Source organism: Paroedura picta, chromosome 3 (assembly GCF_049243985.1).
Source record: "Paroedura picta isolate Pp20150507F chromosome 3, Ppicta_v3.0, whole genome shotgun sequence".
Classification (NCBI taxonomy): Eukaryota; Metazoa; Chordata; class Lepidosauria; order Squamata; family Gekkonidae; genus Paroedura; species Paroedura picta.
The window spans coordinates 7,023,798-7,051,428 of NC_135371.1; the positions used below are offsets into that span (position 1 = coordinate 7,023,798).

A 27,631-nucleotide genomic window follows, 5' to 3' on the forward strand; every position below is an offset into this window, starting at 1 on the left:
CCTTCCAATTCTATGATTCTATTTGGCCACAATGCATTTTTATTGTGGCCAAATGTCTACGTTAAGAGAATAATGGACAATCTGCAAGAAATTCCATACCCTCAATTGGCAAACTTTACAGGACAGAGGCTGTCTCTTCCTTGCTTTCTGGGATGGAACAGACAAAAGGCGATTGGAAGCCGTTTTGAGATTCCTTCAAGTAGTGAAAAGCAGCATACTTGCCTCCCTCCAACATTTGAGTCCAATAGCACCTTTAAGTCCAACCAAGATTTATTCAAGGTGGGAGCTTTTGTGTGCATGCACAGGGAGGACGGTATATAAATGTAATAAATAAATAGATCTAGTCTCTCTGCCCATTCTTGTCCAAGAGCTTAAGAGATCTGTTCCCCTACCAGCTTTTTAAATTAAAAACAGAAATACATCAAGACAGCAATACAAAATAACTACAAATACAGAAAACTAATATATTTTTTGTTGTTGTTGTTGTTATGTGCGAAGTCGTGTCCGACCCATCGCGACCCCATGGACAATGATCCTCCAGGCCTTCCTGTCCTCTACCATTCCCTGGAGTCCTTTTAAGTTTGCACCTACTGCTTCAGTGACTCCATCCATCCACCTCATTCTCTGTCGTCCCCTTCTTCTTTTGCCCTCGATCACTCCCAGCATTAGGCTCTTCTCCAGGGAGTCCTTCCTTCTCATGAGGTGGCCAAAGTATTTGAGTTTCATCTTCAGGATCTGTCCTTCTAAAGAGCAGTCAGGGCTGATCTCCTCTAGGACTGACCGGTTTGTTCGCCTTGCAGTCCAAGGGACTCGCAAGAGTCTTCTCCAGCACCAGAGTTCAAAAGCCTCAATTCTTTGACGCTCGGCCTTCCTTATGGTCCAACTTTCGCAGCCATACATTGCAACTGGGAATACCATAGCCTTGACTAAACGCACTTTTGTTGGTAGGGTGATGTCTCTGCTTTTTAGGATGCTGTCTAGATTTGCCATAGCTTTCCTCCCTAGGAGCAAGCGTCTTTTAATTTCTTTGCTGCAGTCCCCATCTGCAGTGATCTTGGAGCCGAGGAAAATAAAATCTGTCACTATCTCCATTTCTTCCCCATCTATTTGCCAGGAATTGAGAGGGCCGGATGCCATGATCTTTGTTTTCTTGATGTTGAGTTTCAAGCCAACTTTTGCACTCTCCTCCTTCACCCGCATCAACAGGCTCTTTAGTTCCTCTTCACTTTCTGCCATTAGAGTGGTATCATCTGCATATCTGAGGTTGTTGATATTTCTCCCTGCAATCTTGATCCCAATTTGTGACTCCTCTAATCCCGCCTTTCTCATGATGTGCTCCGCATACAAGTTAAATAGGCAAGGCGACAGTATACAGCCTTGCCGAACTCCTTTCTCAATTTTGAACCAATCCGTGATTCCATGTTCAGTTCTCACTGTTGCTTCTTGACCTGCATATAAATTTCTCAAGAGACAAATAAGATGCTCTGGTATTCCCATCTCTTTAAGAACTTGCCACAATTTGTTGTGCTCCACACAATCAAAGGCTTTAGCATAGTCAATGAAGCAGAAGTAGATGTTCTTCTGGAACTCCCTAGCTTTTTCCATGATCCAGCGTATGTTGGCAATTTGATCTCTAGTTCCTCTACCTCTTCGAAATCCTGCCTGTACTTCTGGAAGTTCTCGGTCCACATATTGCTGGAGCCTAGCTTGTAGGATTTTGAGCATAACTTTGCTAGCATGAGAAATGAGTGCAATGGTGCGGTAGTTTGAACATTCTTTGGCATTGCCCTTCTTTGGGATTGGAATGTAAACTGACCTTTTCCAATCCTGTGGCCATTGCTGAGTTTTCCAAATTTGCTGGCATATTGAGTGTAGCACTTTTACTGCATCGTCCTTTAAGATTTTGAATAGTTCAACTGGAATGCTGTCACCACCACTAGCTTTATTGTTGCTCAGACTTCCTAAGGCCCATTTGACTTCACATTCCAGGATGTCTGGCTCCAGGTCAGTAACTACCCCACTGTGGTCATCAGGGATGTTAAGCTCGCTCTTGTATAGTTCTTCTGTATAATTTTGCCACCTTTGCTTAATCTCTTCTGCTTCTGTGAGGTCCCTACCATTTTGGTCCCTTATCATACCCATCTTTGCATGAAACGTTCTCTTCATATCTCCAATTTTCTTGAAAAGATCTCTGGTCCTCCCCATTCTATTGTTTTCTTCTATTTGTTTGCACTGTTCATTTAAGAAGGCATTCTTATCTCTTCTAGCTTTTCTCTGGAATTCTGCATTCAATTGGGTGTATCTTTCTCTTTCTCCCTTGCCTTTCACTTCCCTTCTCTCCTTAGCTATTTGTAAAGCTTCCTCAGACAGCCATTTTGATTTCTTGCATTTCTTTTTCTTTGGGATGGTTTTAGTTGCTACCTCTTGTACAATGTCGCGAACCTCCGTCCATAGTTCTTCAGGCACTCTGTCTATCAGATCTAATTCCTTAAATCTATTTGTCACCTCTACTGTATATTCGTCGGGGATATGATTTAGTTCGTACCTGAGTGGCCTAGTGCTTTTCCCTACTTTCTTCAATTTAAGCCTAAATTTTGCAACAAGAAGCTCATGATCTGAACCACAATCAGCTCCTGGTCTTGTTTTTATTGCCTGTATAGAACTTTTCCATCTTTGGCTGCAAAGTACATAGTCAATCTGATTTCTGTGTTGACCGTCTGGTGATGTCCATGTGTAGAGTCGTCTCTTGGGTTGTTGGAAAAGAGTGTTTGCTATGACCATTGTATTCTCTTGACAAAATTCTACCAGCCTGTGCCCTGCTTCATTTTGTACTCCAAGGCCAAACTTGCCTGTTATCCCAGTTTTCTTTTGGCTTCCTACTTTAGCATTCCAATCCCCCATGATGATAAGCACATCATTTTTTGGCGTTGCTTCTATAAGGTGTTGTAGGGCTTCATAGAACTGATCAACTTCATCCTCTTCAGCAGCAGTGGTTGGGGCATAGACCTGGATCATTGTGATGTTGAATGGTTTGCCTTGGATTCGAACTGAGATCATTCTGTCATTTTGGGGATTGTATCCCAAGACTGCTTTTCCTACTCTCTTATTGATTATGAAGGCTACTCCATTTCTTCTGCGAGATTCTTGTCCACAGTAGTATACCTGATGGTCATCTGAATTAAATTCACCCATTCCTGTCCATTTTAGTTCACTGATTCCTAAAATGTCGATGTTCAGTCTTGTCATTTCTTGTTTAACCACGTCCAGCTTGCCTTGATTCATGGATCTGACGTTCCAGGTTCCTATGGAATAAAAATCTTTACAGCATCGGACTGTCTTTTCGCCACCAGTTACTTCCACAACTGAGCGTCCTTTCGGCTTTGGCCCAGCCGCTTCATTCATTCTGGCGCTACTCGTACTAGCCGTCTGCTCATCCCCAGTAGCATATTGGACACCTTCCGACCTGAGGGGCTCATCTTCCGGCGTCATATCGTTATGCCTATTGGAACTGTCCATAGAGTTTTCATGGCAAAGATACTGGAGTGGTTTGCCATTTCCTTCTCCAGTGGATCACCTTTTGTCAGAGCTCTCAGCTATGACCTGTCCGTCTTGGGTGGCCCTGCACGGCATAGCTCATAGCTTCACTGAACTACGCAAGCCCCCTTGCCACAACAAGGCAGCGATCCTTGAAGGGGGAATATATTTTTAAATCTCTCTAAATAGCCCTAGTACGTAATACTTCTTTTTCAGAAAAATACTGGAGGACTGGATGCCAAAGAGAAGAAAATGTAGTACAATAGTTTGGATTGGTAAGCTTTTTATCAGTCAACTGTTACAAAATGCTTGCTTTTTGGTGCCACATTTTAAAGGTGGGAGAGATGGATTTTTCTATGTCGTCGTCACCGTTAATCGAGCAACGGCAATAAGTAAATTAATAATGATTTCAGACTTTTCACAATGGCAAAGCTGGCCAGAATGTCAACAGAAATGATTCAGGAAATAAAGGTAAATCTACTACTGTAATATGTAAAATCAACAAGTCAGTTTGAGGCCAGAATAATTGAGTTACTGGACGTCCTCATCAACAATGTAGATTTTATCTATTTAGCTATTCAATTTTTACACTGCCCTTCACCGTGACATCTCGTGGCATTCACTTATGAACCAAGGGATCTCCACCCCTTCCAATAGAATGCTGAACTAGAATTATAAATTTTAGGGGAGAGGAATGGGAAGGCGACTGTAAGCCGCTTTGAGCCTCCTTCGGGTAGGGAAAAGCGGCATATAAGAACCAACTCTTCTTCTTCTTCTTCTAAATATGAAAAATCCATTTGGTGAAAGATACCGCCTAGTATACAACTTAAAAACATTGTAATCTAACAGATTGCTCTTTGGAGTGATGGTTGGAAAGAAGTAATTAAAAGAGGCTTGTCACTTGTGGGTTTGCTTCCATGCTTGGGTGGAGACCGATGGGGCTCTTTTGATTACTTATCTTCACAACCGGTAGAGCATCTGCCATGAATCACAGTTTTATTACCCCTATGTTTTCATGAGCTACAACTGAATTTGCATTTCTAGTAATCTCATTCAATTCTTATAGCCACACTCTTTACAATCCCCTCACCTTTTTCCTTTATTTGGGACAATATGACTGTAATGTGGCGTAAGTAGTATGTAATGTAATTTCGAATTTGACTCTCCGGTCTCAGGACAAGCTAATTTGCCAGCCCACCCTGTCAGACGGGGCAAACAACTGGTCTCTTAATGATTATTTTTTTCACAGCTGGGAAAGTGTCTGCCATTAATTACTAACCTTGACATTTTTATTTCTCCAATAAAATCAGAGTCCAGTAGCACCTTTAAGACCAACAAAGATTTAATCAAGGCGTGAGCTTTCGGGTGCAAAGCAAGGGGATCATGGGTGATCTAGAAGGAACACATCAACAAAATGTGCACATTGGAATTTTTTAAAGTGTGTACTTGTTCATGTGTTGTGGATCTCAAACGTCTGAGGTTTATTCTATGTGGCTGGCTCTCCAGGCAGACACATGGAGGCTGTAGTGGAATTGTTTCAGCTAAGTCACACGAAACTGAGCTCCTCAATGATGGAGGTCCTTCGGATAGGGGCGAAAGGGTCAGACCAGGAAGCGTGCCTTCCAAACCTAAATGGTGTGCAACTTAAAACTGCACGATTGGTCAGAAACTTGGGCATGATCCTTGGCACTTGCTTAACTGTGGAAGCTCAATTTACAAAAGTAGCTCAACTGGAATATTTCCCTCCCTGTCCAGCCAAGCTACCAGTGCCCTATTTGGCCCCAGAACTCCACGCCACAATGATCTACGCAACGGTCAACTCAAGGCTGGATTACTGTAACTTGTTCTACACAGGCCTTCCCTTGTCCCTGCTCCGGAAATTACAACTGGTTCAAAATGCAGCTGCTCGTATCCTTACCCAAACACCATGGAGAATCCACATTACCCAAATCCTTCCGTAGCTGCACCAGCTGCCAGTTGAGAACCAGATCAAATTTAAGGTACTGGTACTCACCTTCAAGGCCATGCGTGGTCTGGGTTCTGTGTTTCTTGAGGACGGTCTGCTTGTCCACATTCCCCAAAGAGTGGTACACACCATCCACTTTAACAGATTGGTGATCCTTGCCCCCCAAAGAAGCTAGGGCCTTTTCAGCTGTGGCCCTAACCTTGGTGGAACAAGCTCCCCAATGAGATAAGGGCCCTAATGGAACTTAAACAGGTCCGCAGGGCCTGCAAAATGGAGCTCTTCCACCAGGCTTTTGGTTGAAGACCAGCGATCTAGGGCCTCCTGCAGCCTGGATTCATCTCTGTCAGGTAGCCCCACTGTCCACAAGCTAATGGTCTCTTCCTCCTCAGATGTTGCAGATGATTATGTTTCTAAGTTATGTTGCTGTTGCTTATTAACTGAAATGTTAGAGCCGCTTCCTTACAAGTCAGTGGCTCCAAATTATAGGAAGTTGAGTCAATTATTTGAGAATGTCTCTTCTGAGGAGAGAGGGGATCCTGAGGCAAAAGCAGCTAGATATGATCAAAGCCCCTCAGGTCGGAAGGTGTCCAATATGCTACTGGGGATGAGCAGACGGCTAGTACGAGTAGCGCCAGAATGAATGAAGTGGCTGGGCCAAAGCCGAAAGGACGCTCAGTTGTGGAAGTAACTGGTGGCGAAAAGACAGTCCGATGCTGTAAAGATTTTTATTCCATAGGAACCTGGAACGTCAGATCCATGAATCAAGGCAAGCTGGACGTGGTTAAACAAGAAATGAGAAGACTGAACATCGACATTTTAGGAATCAGTGAACTAAAATGGACAGGAATGGGTGAATTTAATTCAGATGACCATCAGGTATACTACTGTGGACAAGAATCTCGCAGAAGAAATGGAGTAGCATTCATAATCAATAAGAGAGTAGGAAAAGCAGTCTTGGGATACAATCCCCAAAATGACAGAATGATCTCAGTTCGAAACCAAGGCAAACCATTCAACATCACAGTGATCCAGGTCTACGCCCCAACCACTGCTGCTGAAGAGGATGAAGTTGATCAGTTCTATGAAGCCCTACAACACCTTCTAGAAGCAACGCCCAAAAATGATGTGCTTATCATCATGGGGGATTGGAATGCTAAAGTAGGAAGCCAAAAGATAACCGGGATAACAGGCAAGTTTGGCCTTGGAGTACAAAATGAAGCAGGGCACAGGTTGGTAGAATTTTGTCAAGAGAATACAATGGTCATAGCAAACACTCTTTTCCAGCAACCCAAGAGACGACTCTACACATGGACATCACCAGACGGTCAACACAGAAATCAGATTGACTATGTGCTCTGCAGCCAAAGATGGAAAAGTTCTATCCAGTCAATAAAAACAAGACCAGGAGCTGATTGTGGTTCAGATCATGAGCTTCTTGTTGCAAAATTTAGGCTTAAATTGAAGAAAGTAGGGAAAAGCACTAGGCCACTCAGGTATGAACTAAATCATATCCCTGACGAATACACAGTGGAGGTGACAAATAGATTTAAGGAATTAGATCTGATAGACAGAGTGCCTGAAGAACTATGGACGGAGGTTCGCAACATTGTACAAGAGGTAGCAACTAAAACCATCCCAAAGAAAAAGAAATGCAAGAAATCAAAATGGCTGTCTGAGGAAGCTTTACAAATAGCTAAGGAGAGAAGGGAAGTGAAAGGCAGGGGAGAAAGAGAAAGATACACCCAATTGAATGCAGAATTCCAGAGAAAAGCTAGAAGAGATAAGAATGCCTTCTTAAATGAACAGTGCAAACAAATAGAAGAAAACAATAGAATGGGGAGGACCAGAGATCTTTTCAAGAAAATTGGAGATATGAAGAGAACGTTTCATGCAAAGATGGGTATGATAAGGGACCAAAATGGTAGGGACCTCACAGAAGCAGAAGAGATCAAACAAAGGTGGCAAAATTATACAGAAGAACTATACAAGAGCGAGCTTAACATCCCTGATGACCACAATGGGGTAGTTACTGACCTGGAGCCAGACATCCTGGAATGTGAAGTCAAATGGGCCTTAGGAAGTCTGAGCAACAATAAAGCTAGTGGTAGTGACAGCATTCCAGTTGAACTATTCAAAATCTTAAAGGACGATGCAGTAAAAGTGCTACACTCAATATGCCAGCAAATTTGGAAAACTCAACAATGGCCACAGGATTGGAAAAGGTCAGTTTACATTCCAATCCCAAAGAAGGGCAATGCCAAAGAATGTTCAAACTACCGCACCATCGCACTAATTTCTCATGCTAGCAAAGTTATGCTCAAAATCCTACAAGCTAGGCTCCAGCAATATGTGGACCGAGAACTTCCAGAAGTACAGGCAGGATTTCGAAGAGGCAGAGGAACTAGAGATCAAATTGCCAACATACGCTGGATCATGGAGAAAGCTAGGGAGTACCAGAAGAACATCTACTTCTGCTTCATTGACTATGCTAAAGCCTTTGATTGTGTGGAGCACAACAAATTGTGGCAAGTTCTTAAAGAGATGGGAATACCAGAGCATCTTATTTGTCTCTTGAGAAATTTATATGCAGGTCAAGAAGCAACAATGAGAACTGAACATGGAATCACTGACTGGTTCAAAATTGAGAAAGGAGTTCGGCAAGGCTGTATACTGTCGCCTTGCCTATTTAACTTGTATGCAGAGCACATCATGAGAAATGCGGGATTAGAGGAGTCACAAATTGGGATCAAGATTGCAGGGAGAAATATCAACAACCTCAGATATGCAGATGATACCACTCTAATGGCAGAAAGTGAAGAGGAACTAAAGAGCCTGTTGATGCGGGTGAAGGAGGAGAGTGCCAAAGTTGGCTTGAAACTCAACATCAAGAAAACAAAGATCATGGCATCCGGCCCTCTCAATTCCTGGCAAATAGAAGGGGAAGAAATGGAGATAGTGACAGATTTTATTTTCCTGGGCTCCAAGATCACTGCAGATGGGGACTGCAGCAAAGAAATTAAAAGACGCTTGCTCCTGGGGAGGAAAGCTATGGCAAATCTAGACAGCATCCTAAAAAGCAGAGACATCACCCTGCCAACAAAAGTGCGTTTAGTCAAGGCTATGGTCTTCCCAGTTGCCATGTATGGCTGCGAAAGTTGGACCATAAGGAAGGCCGAGCGTCAAAGAATTGAGGCTTTTGAACTCTGGTGCTGGAGAAGACTCTTGCGAGTCCCTTGGACTGCAAGGCGAACAAACCAGTCAGTCCTAGAGGAGATCAGCCCTGACTGCTCTTTAGAAGGCCAGATCCTGAAGATGAAACTCAAATATTTTGGCCACCTCATGAGAAGGAAGGACTCCCTGGAGAAGAGCCTAATGCTGGGAGCGATCGAGGGCAAAAGAAGAAGGGGACGACAGAGAATGAGGTGGATGGATGGAGTCACTGAAGCAGTAGGTGCAAACTTAAATGGACTCCGGGGAATGGTAGAGGACAGGAAGGCCTGGAGGATCATTGTCCATGGGGTCGCGATGGGTCGGACACGACTTCGCACATAACAACAACAACAAATGATCAAAGCTTGTTGAGATTTGCTTCTTACTTCATGCTACAGTTTGGACACATTAAACACAGCTCTTCCAAAAAGTAATCTACGGTTCCATCTGCAAAGGAGAGTACAAAGCAACTGCAGGACCAAATTGAACAGTTCTGGTCCCAGACAGAGGGCAGCAAAAAAATGTTGGAGGGAGGCAAAAAAATTAGATTTAGAGAGTCCTATGTGCAGTTTCCTTCTAAGCATTTCTACAGGAAAATCTTTTATGAAATTACTTATAATGTCTAAAGCAGTTTACACAATCGCTTTGTGATGTGATTGATCTGTTCAGCAAACAGAGAAAATGTCTGTGTAAACTACTACCAAAATTAGCTAAATTTATCAGAATAGGCCTTAGCATACCTGCTTCTTCCTGCACCTCAGAAAGTCATTCTCATGCCTTTCTAAGGTCTAAGGTCAAGCATGACACAGGCCAGGCTAAATAACATGGTTTTTCTTCATGGGCATAAATAGATCTCTCAGGGAATTGATCGTAATGTTATAGCTAATGAGTCCATTCAAAGAACATCAATTAGAACCAACACATTCAGTGTCACTTAAATCCAGTTTTTTTTTTTTTTGGTTTTTTAAAATTGTAACATCTTGACAAGTGAACTGTACTTGAGGCAATCTGTATAGGAGAACTGGGAACGATAGGTGGGATATGCCAAGAGAGCAGAAGGGCTAATAGGGGATTAGGAGAATAATTGATTTCGTTGCAATCTTAAAGAATGCGAATAGAAGAAGAAGAAGAGTTGGTTTTTATATGCCGCTTTTCCCTACCCGAAGGAGGCTCAGAGCGGCTTACAGTCGCCTTCCCATTCCTCTCCCCACAACAGACACCCTGTGGGGTGGGTGAGGCTGAGAGAGCCCTGATATCACTGCCCGGTCAGAACAGTTTTATCAGTGCCGTGGCGAGCCCAAGGTCACCCAGCTGGCTGCATGTGGGGGAGCGCAGAATCGAACCTGGCATGCCAGATTAGAAGTCTGCACTCCTAACCACTACACCAAACTGGCTCTCAAATAAATAATTTGTGTTGCTAATTAAAAGTTAAAGTTATATATCATCCGTTTGAAGGCCATTCCCATCAAGTCCCTTCCAATTCTATTATTCTGTGATTCTATGATTTGTTAAAGCCAAATACATTTTAGAAACTGAACCTAGAAAGCAGAAATTAACTATGCACAGAAACGCAGTCATTTCCCCTAAACCGATTGGTGTGGTTTTAATAATAATTTCTTCTGAATGTCTGTATTTTTATGGTGGACTTTTAGAGCAGTGTGCTAAGAAAGCAAGGCATAGTGAATCCTAAGGTAAAGGTAAAGGTAAAGGTATCCACTGTGCAAGCACCGAGTCATGTCTGACCCTTGGGGGGACGCTCTCTAGTGTTTTCATGGCAGACTCAATACGGGGTGGTTTGCCAGTGCCTTCCCCAGTCATTACCGTTTACCCCCCAGCAAGCTGGATACTCATTTCACCGACCTCGGAAGGATGGAAGGCTTAGTCAACCTTGAGCCGGCTGCTGGGATCGAACTCCCAGCCTCATGGGCAGAGCTTCAGACTGCATGTCGCTGCCTTACCACTCTGCGCCACAAGAGGCTCTTGTTCCAGAATCCTAAGTGGGTTTTATTTGGAGTCCTGGATCTGGGCACCGCTCTGAATTGCCTCAAAACGCGCTTGTCCTAACAGGACATGAGTTTAAAGCCAGATGATAGCCATTAGTACTCTGAACTCTGCACATCTTCCCTCCCCAAAAATCCCCCATGGCCCCACCTCCATAGGCCCCTCCCTGGGATGCCATTGGCCCTCCGGCTGGAAAATTGAAAAGCCCACCCCCCTGTGTGCAGCTGCCCCCACCCAAGGTCAGAAAACCAAAGGAATCTCCTCTCCGCAGAATCTCAGTCCGCCTCGTCCTTTTGGCTCCGGCCGCCGTGAAGAACTACAGTCCCCAGAAAGCCTTGCGAGCGCCATCGGTCTCTATCTCTACCCTACCATTGCTCGGCGTCTATGAGAACCGTGGGGTCCCCCCGGGGCTCCGCTTTGCTTCGCTGTCCGCGGCTGGCAGGAGAAACTTCAGGATGCCTGCAGTGATGGTGAGCGGAGGGTCCCCCAAGGGCAGCGCGGGGAGGGGACGGGAGAGCAAATGCCCTGGATCGGAAGGGAAGAAAGAAAGGGGCTTAGAGAGCCGGAGAGGCAGGGGGGGAGAATTGGGGACACAAAGCGCGAGCGCTCTCCTTCCCCGGCAAGATGGCTGTAGGCAGGCGGCTGGTGCCTTTCGTGCAACCCGCCTGAGATGATTTATTATGGCCAGCAATAGGGGAAAAAACCTCCCTCTCTTCCTCCTCCACCTCCTCCTTTGGGTCCTTCAAGAGGAGATCCAGCCATTCACCTGGAATTAGGCATTCTTGCTGCGATATGGGTCTGGATGCCTCTTTTGTTTGAAAGCCCAGGTCTGCTGAGGTGAGACAGCAGACGGGATCGGAGTTGGAAGGGGCCACACAGGCCATCTAGACCGACCCCTCTGCTCCAGGCAGGATCAGCCTCAAGCATCCCGGAGAGGGATCTGTCCAGCAGCTGCTTGAAGGCTGCCAGCGAAGGGGGAGCTCACACCACCTCCCTAGGCAGCCCATTGCACTGCTGGACTCCTCTGACTGGGAACATTTCCCACCCCCCCTGATATCTAGCCGGGACTGTTCTGTCTGTAGTTTAAACCCATCCCCTGCAGATCCCATCCTCTGAGGCCAGCAGGAATGGCTCCCTGCCCTCCTCCAAGTCACAACTTGTCAGATACTTCAAGAACCATCCATCCTGTGACTGTCCCCTCCCTTGCAGTTGAAGGGCAGCTCTGTATCAGCTGCAGCATTTCAGGACTTGGAAATATCTCCGAGCCAGGAGGTTTGTGCAGGGCGATCTGCTGCGTCTTGCATCTCTCACCTAGCAAGAAGATCAGTAGCAAAGATTTATTCAAGGCGTGAGCTTTCGTGTGCAAGCACTCTTCATCAGGGCTTGCACTCGAAAGCTCATGCCTTGAATAATTATTTGTTGGTCTTAAAGGTGCCACTGGACTCTGATTTTATTGTGCTTCTTCAGACCAACACGGCTACTTATTTGAATCTATCAAGAAGAGTTGGTTTTATTCCCAGTTTTCACTACCCAAAGGCTTACAATTGCTTCCCCTTCCTCTCCTCTCCTCTCCTCTCCTCTCCTTTTTTTTTAAATTGCTGGATAACTCCAGCCTTTATTTTATTTAAAAGAGAGAATAATAGAAATAAGAAAGAACGAAAGATTACAGTTCCATAACAAGTCAGTTCACCCTACTAACATATTTGTTAACACTTATACCTATCTGGATAAATATTAATACATATTTAGTTAATACATATATACCTGCCTGGCTAAATATTGTGAGAAATACCCGCAATGTTCTTCAAACCTTCCTCTCCTTATTGCCCCAATGTTTTTTCTGAATGACAATTAAGCCCAAAGGACTGGTTTGTTTTTTCTGGAAAAGAATCATAATGCATATTCGGGATGTGATGCTGCTTGCTAATTTGCTCTCTTCTAATGTCTGTACTCTGATGATCCCCGCTCCATTTTGTCTAGTAAGAGCGCCTGCACATGAAAGCTCACACCTTGAATAAATCTTTGTTGGTCTTAAAGGTGCCGCTGGACTCATCAATTTTTGTTCTGTTCACGACAGACGTCTTGTGAGGGAGGAGGGGCTGGGAGAGCTTTGAGATCAGTGCTAGGGGGTAGCCGTATTGGTCTGAAACAGCAGAACCAATTGAGAGTCCAGGGACACCTTCAAGAACAACAAATTTTTATTCAAGGCATGAGCTTTCGTGTGCACTGACAGTTCCCCAGATACAATGTCATGGGGTGAAAGTTTCAGATGGGTAGCCATGTTGGTCTGAAGTAGCACAATAAAATCAGAGTCCAGTAGCACCTTTAAGAGCCAGTTTGGTGTGATGGTTAGGGGTGCAGACTTCTAATCTGGCATGCCGGGTTCGATTCTGCACACCCCCACATGCAGCCAGCTGGGTGATCTTGGGCTCGCCACGGCACTGATAAAGCTGTTCTGACCGAGCAGGAATATCAGGGCTCTCTCAGCCTCACCCACCTCACAGGGTGTCTGTTGTGGGGAGAGGAAAGGGAAGGGGATTGTAAGCCACTTGGAGACTCCTTTGGGTAGAGAAAAGCGACATATAAGAAACAACTCTTCTTCTTCAGTAATATCAGGGCTCTCTCAGCCCCACCTCCCTCACAGGGTGTCTGTTGTGGGGAGAGGAAAGGGAAGGCGACTGTAAGCCACTTTGAGACTCCTTCGGGTAGAGAAAAGCGGCATATAAGAACCAACTCTTCTTCTTCAGTAATATCAGGGCTCTCTCAGCCTCACCTCCCTCACAGGGTGTCTGTTGTGGGGAGAGGAAAGGGAAGGCGACTGTAAGCCGCTTTGAGCCTCCTTCAGGTAGAGAAAAGCGGCATATAAGAACCAAATCTTCTTCTTCTTCTTAAGACTAACAAAGATTTATTCAGGGCGTGAGCTTTCGAGTGCAGGCACTCTTCCTCTATGAACTCCTTACATGACAGGGAATATATAGCAAAAAATCAATTCCGTTACATCAGTAGACTGTGTCACACAACCAAATACAGCCAATGGTCATTCTTTGTCAAAACAGCCAATCAATCCCCTGGAATTCAGTTGTAGTTTACAAAAACTCTGCCTGTGTCAGTGATCAAAGGGTCTCACCTCACCATATGCTGTTCCCCCCATCTGTCCCCATATAACTGTGAAACATTCCTACAAGGGAATTGCTTGTAACCATCTTATCCTGAGGCCCAGGGAGTCAAACTCCAAATTCCATTACGTTGTCATTACCTTACTTGGGATGAAAGTAATCAGTTCAAACTTACAGACAGAGTGTGAAAATAAATTAACATGCAACATAATGAAAATGGTTAACAGGTTACTGCAATATATAGGGGAGTAAAACTGCAGTTTGGGTTTGTTTGTATCCCCTTGAGATTGAATTGCACAGGAAACATTTGGCCACAGTAAAAGAGACAAATGGGCAAATAGTCAATTGCTGACAACAGTTAGCTGAGATCTTGCCCCCTGCCTGTCCTCTCAAGCGTGGAGGCTTCTAGATTAACATTTTTATTCCCCATGCAATTCAATCTCAAGTGAATACAAACAAATCCAAATTGCTCATTTTTATTCCTTTTTATCCCTAGAAAATGTTAACCATTTTCATTATGCTGTAGGTTAATTTATTCTCACGCTCTCCCTATAAAAGCAGACGGGGAGCCCTGTTGGTCTGAAGCAGCAAAACAGATTTATAGTCCAGTGGCACCTTTAAGACCAACAATTTTTTTTCAAGTTTTGAGCTTTCGTGTGCACACACACTGCCTCAGAGTTTTCCCATATATTTGAACTGATTACTTTCATTCCATGACATTGCATCTGAGGAAGTGTGCGTGCACAGGAAAACTCATGCCTCGAATTAAAAATTGCTGGTGTTAGAGAACTCTGAGAGAACTGCTCTGTGAGTACATCTTTAAAAGGACTGTGACTAGCCTAAGGTCACCCAGCTGGCTGCATGTGGAGGAGCGGGGAATCGAATCCGGCTTTCCAGATTAGAGGCCACTGCTCTGAATTACTACACCAAGCTGGCTCTCAAGCCCTAAAGATCACAGACTGGAATAGGTTTTGGTTTGTTAGGAAAAAGTAGAAAAGATATAGTGGCATTCACTAGGCTGTCTTATGTTTACAAAGTTGGATGCAAGCTTTAGAGTAATACAGAATACTTTTGCAGAGAAAAATGTTCAGCGCACAAATCTTTTGTGCAAGTACTATTTTTAGGGATTTCTGGGGTGAAAGGCACAAGAAGATTCAGGTACAGTGAATTAGGGTAGGGTGGGGGGGTTGCATCTAATTGGACGAGTTTTAAGTGAAATTGGCCAAAAGAAGATCTATACATTTTTCTAAATCTGTATTTTTTTTAAATAGTATATTACACCTTTCAGAGGCAGAAAAAAAATACAAATTTTGCCTGCCATAGGTTTGATGTGGCTGATGGAATTCTTCTTTCTTGTTTGGATGCTCAAGGACATGAATAGATGGTCAGTCAGCCAATATTTTCCTCTTTCAGGGTTCCCCAGTGTCCTTCCAGGAGGTCGCTGTGTCCTTCACAGAGGATGAATGGGCTCTCTTGGTTCCAGGCCAGAAAAAGCTCTACTGGGAAGTGATGGAGGAAAATTATGAGACTGTACTCTCTCTTGGTAAGGATTTCCCCCCCTTTTATTCAGGTGGGAATGGGTGGCATTGACCTTTGGCCCTTGTGGATTTGGGAAAGGCGTTGATAAAAGTCGGATCTAGATGATTTCAAAAGGATCCTCGTGAATTCATATGATTTTTACACTAAAACAAAATAAAAACATGGTTCCAAAGCACAGATCCCCTTGGATACGTGTAGTTTTCCTTTTAGCTACCCCCGAAATCATTACCCAATCACATATCATGACTATGGGCACTTTTAGCACCACAGAAATCTCAAAATCCATATCTCTGTGGCTCTGCCATGGTGCTAAGAGTTGGTCCATGGTATCCTCATGGATCTTCAGAACTTGTGTGTTGTATCACCCAAAATACAACAGCACATATTGTTTTCTTGGCCTCATATCTCAACGCAATAAGCATGGATCCACTGCTTTTGCTGTGGCCGTGGTGGGAAACCCATGGCTTCAAAGCATGGGTCCCAAGGATTGTTCTGCTGGTTCAGCCAAGACTCACAATGACTTATCATCTCCATACCAACAGAGGACTACACAGAAGTCATGAATCCCCTGCTTCTTGACATCACCTCAGCCAACACTATCTTTATCCGATTGGCTATCATATCCATGCCCCCAGATGGCACCCAGGAAGTCATGAATCCACTTGAGGGCTGCTTCAGGGAAATCTGCAAGCAGCATCCATACATGGTGGAGAGCCTGTGTGACCCCTGCATAACACTCAAAACAATGGCATACCCTAGACTCAACAAGGATATAGGTTTTTATCTCACTATGCATGTAAACCTCGTCCAGCTCATTCATTCATTCATTCATTCATTCATTCATTCATTCATTCATTCATTCATTCATTCATTCATTCATTCTTCTATACCGCCCTTCCCTACAGCTCTAGGCGGTTTACATTAAACGTTGTGGAATACTTACAAGGAATATTATAATAATACAATAAATAACGATCATAACATAACCTGGCATAGCATAATCATAACATAACAGGAAAACCAGAACAGTGTTTTTAACAGTTGAAAGTGATTTTTAACAGAACAACAATGACAAATCCTGGGCGGTCAGATTTGTCAGTCACGGAAGGGCATCTGAGGGGGTGGGCAGTGCTGACCCGCCCAGGTCTAGCTGGCGTCGGAGGTCATCCATCAGGGCAACTAGCGCTGTCTCCACCCCATGGCCAGGCCGGAATCCTGACTGGAGTGGGTCAAGGGCAGAGGTTTCTTGCAGGAATGCTGATATTTGGTCCGCAGCAGCCCTTTCAACCAACGTCTCCAGAAACGCTAGATGCAAGACGGGGCAATAGTTGTCAGGCTCCTGTGGAGCCAAGGATGGTTTTATGAACAACCGGCGTACCACTGCCTCTTTTAATCCCTTTTTAATCTTTTTATCCACATTCCTTACAATCCTCTCTTCTTTTTGATTTATTTTATTTGGGACAACATGACTGTAATGTGATGTTAGTAATCTGCAATGTAATTTTGAATTTAACTCTGTGGTCTCAGGACACCTGTGGTCTCAGTCACTTGCAGGGGATGTTTCCACGCTTGGGTGGAGAAGGAGGGGCCAGCCACAACTGGGAAAGTATCAGCCATGAATTAACAATGTGGACACTTTTATTTCACCAATGTTTTTGTGAACTACAGCTGAACTCAAAAGGACTGATTAGCTGTTTTAGCAAAGAATGATCATATGGCATCCTATGGCTTAATTGGGATATCATGACAGAGTTGACTAATTTCCCATAATTTGCTTTGGCCTTATATCTCCACAGTTATGATGGTGGTTCATTTAGTTTGAGGAAGAGTGCTTGCACTCAAAAGCTCTCACCTAGAATAAATCCTTGTTGGTCTTAAAGGTGCCCCTGGACTCTGATTTTGTTGTGCTACTTCAGACCAACACAGTTACCCACTTGAATCCACCCTGCATAAAGGGCTTTATGGCCAAGAGGAAAAACCAGTTCACCAAATGGTATGACTTGCTCATCCAGGGAGTGATGGGCCAGATATCCAGCCGATGAGAGCCAGTTTGGTGTAGTGGTTAGGAGTGTGGACTTGTAATCTGGCGAGCCGGTTCCATTCTGCACTCCCCCACGTGCAGCCAGCTGGGTGACCTTGGGCTCGCCACGGCACTGATAAAACTGTTCTAACTGAGCAGTGATATCAGGGCACTCTCAGCCTCACCCACCTCACAGGGGGTCTGTGGTGGGGAGAGGAAAGGGAAGGCGACTGTAAGCCGCTTTGAGACTCCTTTGGGTAGAGAAAAGCGGCATATAAGAACCAACTCTTCTTCTTCAGTAATCTCAGGGCTCTCTCAGCCTCATCTCCCTCACAGGGTTTCTGTTGTGGGGAGAGGAAAGGGAAGCAGACCGTAAGCCGCTTTGAGACTCCTTTAAGTAGAGAAAAGTGGCATATCTTCTTCTTCTTCTTCTTCTTCTTCAAAAGGGCAAGATTGAAAGCCAGGGGGAGGGGGAGAGAAAGCAGTTCAGCAGCTGCTCCTCCACCCCCCCGGGGGTCAGCCTTTGCCCCAAGGAATACATCACCAATGGGTGCAAGCTGGACGATGTGGTGGCTGCAGACTGGTCCCTCTTCTGGGAGCAGAACATACATGACAGAGGAAGCTGTGTCTGCAGTGGTGACAGTTTACTTTGGGGGGCCTCACGAGTCACAGAACATCTGTCCCCTGAGGCAGTGGGCCATGATGGAGTCAGTCTGGCCAGACTTCTCTCACATGGCCCAGGCCTTCCTGTCACGCCCTCCAACGAGCATCCAGAGTGAGCGGGCATATTCTCATGTGGGTGAAATTGTCTGCATGCATCCCTCATGCCTGGACCCCAATACTGACTGCAATGCTTAGGCCAGCCAGGGCCTGCACTGGGGCAGATCCTGCAGGTGAGAGAGGAGGATCAAGGTGAGCATCACCTCCTCCCCTGGGCCAATGGTTTCTCTGTTGTGGCTGAATGTGTTTTGTCCTGTCTTGTTCTGTTGCTGCTGGCCTGGGTGGGCAGCCGTGGGCATGGGTGGGCAGGGGGCAGCGTTGGTGGTTCTTCCCTGCTATTCTTGCTGATACACACACCCTTCCCTGGTATCATGTTTCCACACCACTGAACTGTGTGGCGATGCTTGTTCCCAGTTTTCCTCCTGGGCACTTAGTGACTGCGCCAGTCGACAGGCATTGATTCCTGGGGATTTGTTTTTCTGGTTTGCTGGAATGTTGCTTCTGTGAATGACACACACACACACACCCTGGAACTGTGTTTATGCGCTGCTGATGTGTGTGGCAGAGCTCTTTGGCCATGCTAGGGGGATGTGACTTCCCACTTCTGCTTCTGGCAGGTAAAAGTTGGCTTGTGTTGTAGGGCAGTGGTAGGGTGGGGTGTGGTTTTGATGCTGGCTTTAGTGCAAAAAATCATGAGGATCCATGTATTTCAACCTCATTCTTGCCCCATTGGGGTGCTACAACGCCGGGGATGTCTGATTGTTGTGGTTTTGATGCTGGCCCGGGCCTTGTGTCCTCCCTGGGGCCTAATATCCCAGAAGGAGTTGTGGGGGGAGTGCAAAGCCAAGCCCCTCTGCCGGCCTTTAGCCGGCTTGTTGGTTCTGGAATGGCCACTCACACCCCTCTGAGGGAGCTGGAGGGGGCCTCCTCTGCTAGGGGGAACCTATCAGCCCATTTCTGCCATCCCTGCAGGCCTCACCTGGAGGCTGGCAAGCCTCCTGCAGGTTAAGGTGTTTTGTGACTTCTGCTGATAGGGATGCCAGACTCTTAGGCTCAAGCAGGGGATATAAAACCAAAGGTACGTCTTCTTTTTCCCCCCCTCCCTTGGGAAAGGGACCAAATGCATTTCAAAGGGAGACGAAACACCATAGATAACTACAAACTGCAAAGGAGTTAAATGCGCAGGAAGGGAGGGGAGGAAGGGAGAGGTGTTGTGGGAAGGCAGAGATCATAAACCAAACCCCAGAATATAACCTTGAAGTGCCAGCAGCAGGCAGCTGGGAAACATCACAGGGTAGGGGCAGTCAAACTGCGGCCCTCCAGATGTCCCTTCCTTCCTTCCTTCCTTCCTTCCTTCCTTCCTTCCTTCCTTCCTTCCTTCCTCCCTCCCTCCCTCCCTCCCTCCCTCCCTCCCTCCCTTCCTTCCTTCCTCTCTCTCTCTCTCTCTCTCCCTTCCTTCCTTCCTTCCTTCCTTCCTTTCCAAGACATCCTGGCTTGTGGTTATATACTGGTGGGATTTTTCCAGGCCTTTGTCTCTCATTTCAGAAAATACCAGTTACTACTAAATGATATTTGTTTGTTTTTATTCTTATTTGATTTTTGGCTCTCTTTCAGTTGCAGATGTGAGAAACATAGTCAGTGACAAGGAACCAGGAAGAGGGATTGTGGAAAGAGACAAAAATCTGGAGGGGGAAGCAACTTCTGAGAATCAAGTAGTACGAAAGATGCGCAAGAGAAGCAAGAGGGAAGCAAAACAGAAGCAGAGGAAGGGCTTAGCTGCACATCACAGTAGAAAGATCCCTGTCATTCCAGCCCAAGATAAATTACAGAGAAGAAAGGGACGGTTTAATTGTTCTATCAATGCAAAAGGGTTCAATAGTAAAAAATATCAGAATATTAAAATATATTCAAAAGCATATAAATGCTTGGAGCGTGGAATGAGCTTTCATTGGAGTAACGAACGAACAAGACATCAACCAATTAACAAAGGGGAGAAGCCACATAAATGCTTGGAGTGTGGAAAGAGCTTCATTCAGAATAGCCACCTAGTTGCACATCGGAGGATTCACACAGGGGAGAAGCCATATAAATGCTTGGAGTGTGGAAAGAGTTTCTATCGGAATGATTCCCTAATTAGACATCAAAAGGTTCACTCAGGGGAGAAGCCATATAAATGCTTGGAGTGTGGAAAAAACTTCTCTCAGAGTGGCAACCTAACTAAACATCTAAAAGTTCACACAGGGGAGAAGCCATACAAATGCTTGGAGTGTGGAAAGAGCTTCTCTCAGAGAGACAACCTAACTAAACATAAAAAGATTCACACAAGGGAGAAGCCATATAAATGTTTGGAGTGTGGGAAAAGTTTCATTCGGAATGATGACCTATCTAAACATCGAAAGATTCACACAGGGGAGAAACCATATAAATGCTTGGATTGTGGAAAGAGCTTCTCTCGGAATGGCACTCTAAATCAACATCAAAAAGTTCATACAGGGAAGAAGCCATATAAATACATGGAATGTGAAAAGAACTCTCAGAATTGCCTCCTGGCTTCGTATCTGAGGGTTCACACAGAGGAGATGCCATATAAATGCTTGGAGTGTGGAAGGAGATTCTCTCAAAGTGGCGCCCTAAATAGACATCAAAAGACTCACGTAGAGGAGAAACCATATAAATGCCTGGAGTGTGGAAGGAGCTTCTTTTGGAATTGCCTCCTCGTTGCTCATCAAAAGAGTCACACAGCAGCAAAAGTATACAAATGCTTGGAGTGTGGAAAAAGCTTCTCCCACAGTAGCAGCCTGAGGAAACATCAAAGGACTCACACAGAGGAGAAACCATATAAATGCTTGGAGTGTGGAAAGAGTTTCCCTTGGAATTACCTTCTCGTTGCTCATCAAAAGATTCACACAGCAGCAAAAATATATGAACGCTGGGACTGTGAAAAGAGTTACCATTGGAGTCATAATCTAACAAGACATCGGCTAGTGCATATGGGAGAGAAACCATGTAAATGCATAGACTGTGAAAATAGCTTCTCTCAGAATAACCACTTAACTGCACATCAAAACATTCAAACAGGAGAGAAGCCATTTCAATGCTTGGAGTATGGGAAGAGCTTCTCTCAGAATAGCTACTTAACAGCACATCAAATTGTTCACACAGGGGAGAAGCCATTTAAATGCTTAGAGTGTGGGAAGAGCTTCTCTCAGAATGGTGCTCTACGCAAACATCGAAACGATCACACAGGGGAGAATCCATTTAAATGCCTGGAGTGTGGGAAGAGCTTCTCTCACAATAGCCACTTAATTGCACATCAGAACATTCACACAGGGGAGAAGCCATTTAAATGCTTAGAGTGTGGGAAGAACTTCTCTCAGAATAGCGCTCTACGCAGACATCAAAAGGTCCACACAACAGAGAAGCCATATAAATGTATGGAGTGTGGAAAGAGCTTCTCTCATAATGGTACTCTAAGTAAACATCAAAAGGTCCACACAGGGGAGAAGCTGTATAAATGGTTGGAGTATGGGAAAAGCTTCACTGAGGGCAGAAGCCTTAGTACCTTACACCACAAGAGTCACATGGGAATAACCATTGAATCTCAGCATGAGGGAAACCAGTTAAAGTCACTTCCCTTGCCAGTGTTTGGCCATGATGATTTTTATGGTACCTCTGTGCCCAGTCCCTTCCTTTCTGTCCCTGCACTCTATTTCTTTTTCCTCAGCCTCAACAATATGTATGTAGCATCTCTCTGATGAGCAAAATGTACGTATTTGTATTCTCTTAAAAGCCTCTATCTGGAAAGTTGTCATATTCTGGATTACATTTTTCTCCCTACAAAGACCAATAATTAGTGTTAGCTATCCCCTTTTGTTTGAGCTTCAATATCCTTTTCTTGGCAAAATTATTATAGCCTTAAGGGATGTAAAGGTAAATTTGCTTGATCCAGAAGATGCTTGGATTTGAATTTGATTGAGCTTCACATTGCTTTTATAATCTTTGCAGAATGGTGCTGCCGCCGCCAATTTTGGACTCCATAATAGCTTTCTATAATGATACCCTTTTTTGTAAGGTTCTGCACACAAAAAAGGAAGAAGAAGAGTTGGTTCTTATATGCCGCTATTTCCTAGAAAGGGTGCTTGAATAGCACCTGTATCTTTGGACATGTGAGCATGAATAAATGATTTGGCAGTTGTTGTTTTTCTTAGTATCATGGGAAGATCACTCATGCTTTTCAGTGCAGTTGGCATGATGCAGGACTTCTCTTTCCCATTGCTGACCTATATGGAGTTGAGGTTGGACTTGGAAGAGGACCAGAGATGATTAATCTTGCCATTTGTATCTGATGAAATGAGTTTTGACTCATAAAAGCTTATTCCCTGGAAAATGTTGTTGGTCTTTAAGGTGTTACTGGATTTAAATTTTGTTCTGCTACAACACACCAGCAAGAACTAAAAGCTGCGCTTAACAAGGTAGTTTATTATAATATCCTCTCCTTTGTCACTTCATTCAATAGAATTGTGGTAACTATCAAAATCAGGCACTGTCCAGAATACCTGGTTTAAGGGAATTTTAATATTGGTCTCTATCAGTCCCATTACCTCACAACTATGCCTGAGATAGTAGCACGCTTGTTCTGAGAGCTCCCCTTTCCTTCTGGGGTTGTTTTCCTTAAATGCAGATCTGGTAGTTGGATTAGGTAGTCCTTCCTTGGGAAGCCACTGCCACCCTTTTTAAAAGTCGGAGCAAAGAGAAGGATCTTCCTTCTTGTTCAGTTTTGAAAATTGGCTTCCTGCCTTGATCTAAGAGTTTTGCTTTCCCAGTCTAAGATCTTGGAACAAATTCCTTTGGGATAATGTTACCAAGCTAACTGAGTTTATTCCAGGAGACCCTCAGTAACACACAACATAAAGCAAAAGAAATCTTTAGTTGGAAAAAAAAAGAAAAGGAAAAAGGAGTTTTAGAGCAATACAGTTCTAGTGGCAGTTTTGTTTTTCTTGCTGTCATCCATTCATTCGTGTCCAACTCTTGGCAATCCCATGGCACAGCCTCCACCATGATCCTTGATACCGCACTGCTTCCCTCAGCCATGCAATATTCTGGCCAGTGTCCACTTTGATCGTGTCTAACCACCGCGTTCTTTGTCGTCCTGGTTTTCTTTTTCCACTGACCAATCCTAGCATAATCGCTTTCTCCATTCAGTTGGATTGCATGATATGGCCAAAGTAAGTGAGCCGGAGTTTTGTGATTTTGCCTACCAATGATATATCAGACTTTGTGCGCTGTAATATTTCCTTGTTTGTGACTTTTGCCGTCCATGGAACCCTCAGAAGCCTTCTCCAACACCAGAGTTCAAATGAATCAATTCTTCTCTTGTCCGATTTTTTATTGTCCAACTTCTACAGCCATAATTCGCTATTGAAAATATAATAGATCTAATTTATATCCTTGCTTTTCCATTCAGTTCAAACTCATCTTTGCTGAGCGATCCAGAGCAATTTGATGTTTTATTTCCTTATTGCAATCACCATTCACATCAATTTGTGATCCAAGAAAAATGAATTCTCAAATGCATTCATCTCTTCACTGTCAATTACTGTGACATGTCTGTTTTTTGCAGTGGTCATTATCTTTGTCCTTTTAGTGTTTAAGAAAAGGCCAAATTTCTTACTTACTTCATTGATCTTTGTAATCACTGCTCTAGCCTTTCTTTAGTTTCTGACAGGAGAGGGGTGTCATCAGCATACCAAAGATTATTTGTATTCCTTCCTACAGTCATAATTCCAGTGTTTGATTCTCTCTCCTAATGATCTCAGCATACAAGTTAAACAGGAAAGGGGAAAGAATGCAATCTCGGCACACTCCTTTCTCTATTTTGAATCAGTCAGTGTCACCAAATGGTGTGCGTACAATAGCTTCTTGGTCTGCTTAGAGAGATTGCATCAGTTTGATCAAATGCTCTGGCACCCCCAAATTTTGCAGAGCTTCCCACAACTTGCTGTGATCCACACAATCAAAAGCTTTCTTGTAGTCAATAAATCAGATGTAGCCATCCTTTTGATATTACACAAAATCCAGCGCAGCTTTGCTACGTGACCATGAGTGCCACGTCCATGTCAAAAGCCAGCTTGAACATCTGGTAATTCTCATTTAATGGTTGTTGCTATGCATCGTTTGTATGATTTTGAGCGGGATCTTACTACCATGAGAAATTAGGGATATTGTACAGTAATTGGAAACGTATCTTGAGTCATCCATTTTTGGTAGTGAGATGAACACAGATCATTTTCCTCCTACCTTAATGGACTTGGCCACAAGTTGGTTCTTATATGCTGCTTTTTTTCTACCAGGAGTCTCAAAGCGGCTTACAGTTGCCTTCCCTTTCCTCTCCCCACAACAGACCCCCTGTGAGGGAGATGAGGCTGAGAGAGCCCTGATATCACTGCTTGATCAGAACAGCTTTCTCAGTGCCCTGGTGAGCCCAAGGTCACCCAGCTGGCTGCATGTGGGGGAGCGCGGAATCAAACCCGGTTCACCAGATTAGAAGTCCACATTCCTAACCACCATACCAAGCTGGCTCTTGAAGAAAAGTGAGAGGAAGAAAGTTGATTCATTTGAAATGTGGTGCTGGAGCAGAGTTTTACAGATACCCCCCCCCCTCCAGCCAGATAGAAAAATCAGTGTCTTTTTTCCCCTTCTCCAGCTACCAAGGGAGTCTGCCTTGTTTGCTCAGATTACAGCATAGAGAGAGAAACAGAGATGCTCCAATAAGAGCCAAACGATGTGTCTCTGAACACAAGTTTGTTTTGAATGCTTGGGATTCCAGGGTTTTTTTTAACCCCCTTGGCTGTTCATTCGCTGCTGCAGTCTTGTCCTGCCTTCCCCTGCCACAGGCGCTGTAATTGTGTCATCAAGTGACTGAAGAAACACCAGCTAGATATAGGGGCATGCTGTCAGATGTTCAAGCAAAGGTAGCATTGCCAGTCCTCAGTTGGGGGGTCTGAAGATCCCCTGGCCCCCCCCTCAGTCACTTTAGAGCTCTCAGAAACCTGTAGTTTCCCAGACGTGGGGCGGTAAGAACCAAGAAGTAAACATGATGTCCCTGTGTCACCCAGAAGCAACGAGAGGACATTGGTGATAAGGGAGGGGGATGCTCTGGTCTGTGGGCAAAACTCTATAGTAAGAAGGTAATTCTACCATAGACATTTTTGCCCACAAATCAAAACATCTCCCAACTTCCACAAAGTGCTATATCACTTCTGGGTGATGCAAAGACATCACATTTACTGCCTGGTTCTTTTCTCCCAGCTCCCAGTGAGATCCCCCCCCATCCCTTGCTGGCTGGTCCCACAGACCTAGCAATCCTTGGCAAAGGAACAGATGGTGGAGACAGGTGGGACGCTGCTGGGAAGATGAGTGTCAGGCAACTCATCTTGAAAATGATGTCACTTTTGTTTCTTTAAAAGTTACTGCTTGGTATGTAAAGTGCCACAGATGTTCTGATATCTTTCCAAGGTCAGCTCTCTGCCCTGGCAAATTGTTGATGTGTAAAACCTGTGACTTTGGGTTGGGAAGGTGAAATCATGCTCTCAAATGATTAAAAGGTGAAATCATGCTCTCAAATTTTCACAGTTTTCATGGATGGAGCCAACTGGCAGTTGTGGGTTTTCTGGGCTGTGTGGCTGTGATTGGGTCGTTTTAACCCCTCACGTTTTGCCAGTAAGTGTGGCTGGTATCATCTTCAGAGGAAGGACATGGCAAAATGGGAGTCCCTGCATACCAAAGAGATCCCCATCTTGCCATGTCCTTCCTCTGAAGATGCCAGCTACCGTTACTGGGGAACTGTCAAGGATGAAAACAACCAGACCATGGCCACACAGCCCAGAAAACCCACAACATGCTCTCAAAGCTTCCAGCAAAGAGGCCACCTGATTGGTCCTGGATGATCACCTGACTGCCTAGACCAGGGGTGGGCAAACTGTGGCCCTCCAGATGTCCATGGACTACAATTCCCATGAGCCTCTGCCAGCATGCTGGCAGAGGCTCATGGGAATTGTAGTCCATGGACATCTGGAGGGCCACAGTTTGCCCACCCCTGGCCTAAACCCAAAAGGTTAAATTCTGGGCTTGAGCATAGGGTAGGAGGATACTAGCTTGGATTTCATGTTCTCGTCACCTACGAACCACTCCGAAGAAGATGGATAGAATAAAAGTTCCCTTCATGCATGAAACTGAAGGTAGAACCGCCTGACTTAAAGTGAGTAGGCATCAGGCTGTAAGTTAGCGTTTTGGTCTTTTGTGTGTTGCATGCCTTGTGGATTCTATCCTGTACTGAATAAAAACTACTTTTAACCCCCTTTTTCTCATCCCCTATAATAAACTACAAGTAATTTAAGAAAGTGTCTGGTTTATTTGCACACAGCATTCTGGGAACTCAGAAGGACATTTCTTTGACAAGGGGCAAGTGAAGCAGCTACATGTTAAAGGAGAGTTGTTGTTATCCGATTTCTTGACCATCTTTTCTGTTGCCGTCTCGTCTATGCTGGCCAAAACAATCGCTTCATGACCAACAAGCCAGGAAACAGGATGAGGGACTGGCTGGGGGAGTCTGGCAAACTCTATTGTCATTTTGGGTCCCACAGTTCAAACTGGCCTCTGTGCCATCTAGCAGGGCATCTCTCCCCCCTACAGTGTCTGAAATGCACTCCCAACATGGACAGATGGTACTGCAATGTAACAAAAGCCATGTTTTTATGGTGCCCTGGGCTACGGGACCTTCCTGGCAACTATTTCCTTCATGGTGGTTTTGCTGCCTACGGATTTTCCTGTGGCCTTCAAAGAAGCCAAGCCGATCACCTTCAGCATGGTGGTTCTCTGGGTCTTTTGCCCCCCTCCACCTGAGCCCCAGGGGAAAACACATGGTACCTGCACAGATCTTCTCCATCCTGGCTTACTGGGCTGCATTCTGTATTCCCAAATGCCATCTTATAATACAGAGGCCTGGTCTGAATATCAAGCACCATCTCATGATTAGAAGTCAAGATAGAATTTGATTCTTAGCATTCTTTTGCAAGACTAAATCAAAACTCTATATCAGGAGTAGTCAACCTGTGGTCCTCCAGATGTTCATGGACTACAATTCCCACGAGCCCCTGCCAGCATTTAATAAGTTTAATAAGTCCCATGACACCTTTTAAGATCAATGAAAGCTTATTCTGGGTACAAACTTTTGTGTGTATGCCCAGGAAAGCTTATACCCAGAATAAAACTTTGTTGGTTGCACACAAAAGCTTGCACCTAGCGTGGCGAAATCTCCCTCCTCCCAGCTATTCTGAAAAGACACACTGATTCACAGAAGCTCCTAAAGGTAAAGGTAAAGGTATCCCCTGTGCAAGCACCGAGTCGTGTCTGACCCTTGGGGTGACGCCCTCCAGCGTTTTCATGGCAGACTCAATACGGGGTGGTTTGCCAGTGCCTTCCCCAGTCATTACCGTTTACCCCCCAGCAAGCTGGGTACTCATTTTA

The 27,631-nt window shown here is 44.7% G+C and overlaps 1 protein-coding gene across 1 annotated transcript in view; it reads left to right on the forward strand.

The window, feature by feature from the left end:
• The first annotated feature begins 10,930 nt into the window (after window positions 1–10,930).
• LOC143834431 (uncharacterized) overlaps window positions 10,931–27,631 on the forward strand; it is a 41,531-nt gene continuing 24,830 nt past the window's right edge. Inside the window, exons 1-3 of the mRNA XM_077331266.1 lie at window positions 10,931–11,181; window positions 15,241–15,370; window positions 19,721–21,664. Of these exons, the coding sequence (XP_077187381.1) occupies window positions 11,167–11,181; window positions 15,241–15,370; window positions 19,721–21,664 (2,089 nt within the window). The 5' untranslated portion in view covers window positions 10,931–11,166. The remainder of the gene's footprint in view (window positions 11,182–15,240; window positions 15,371–19,720; window positions 21,665–27,631) is intronic.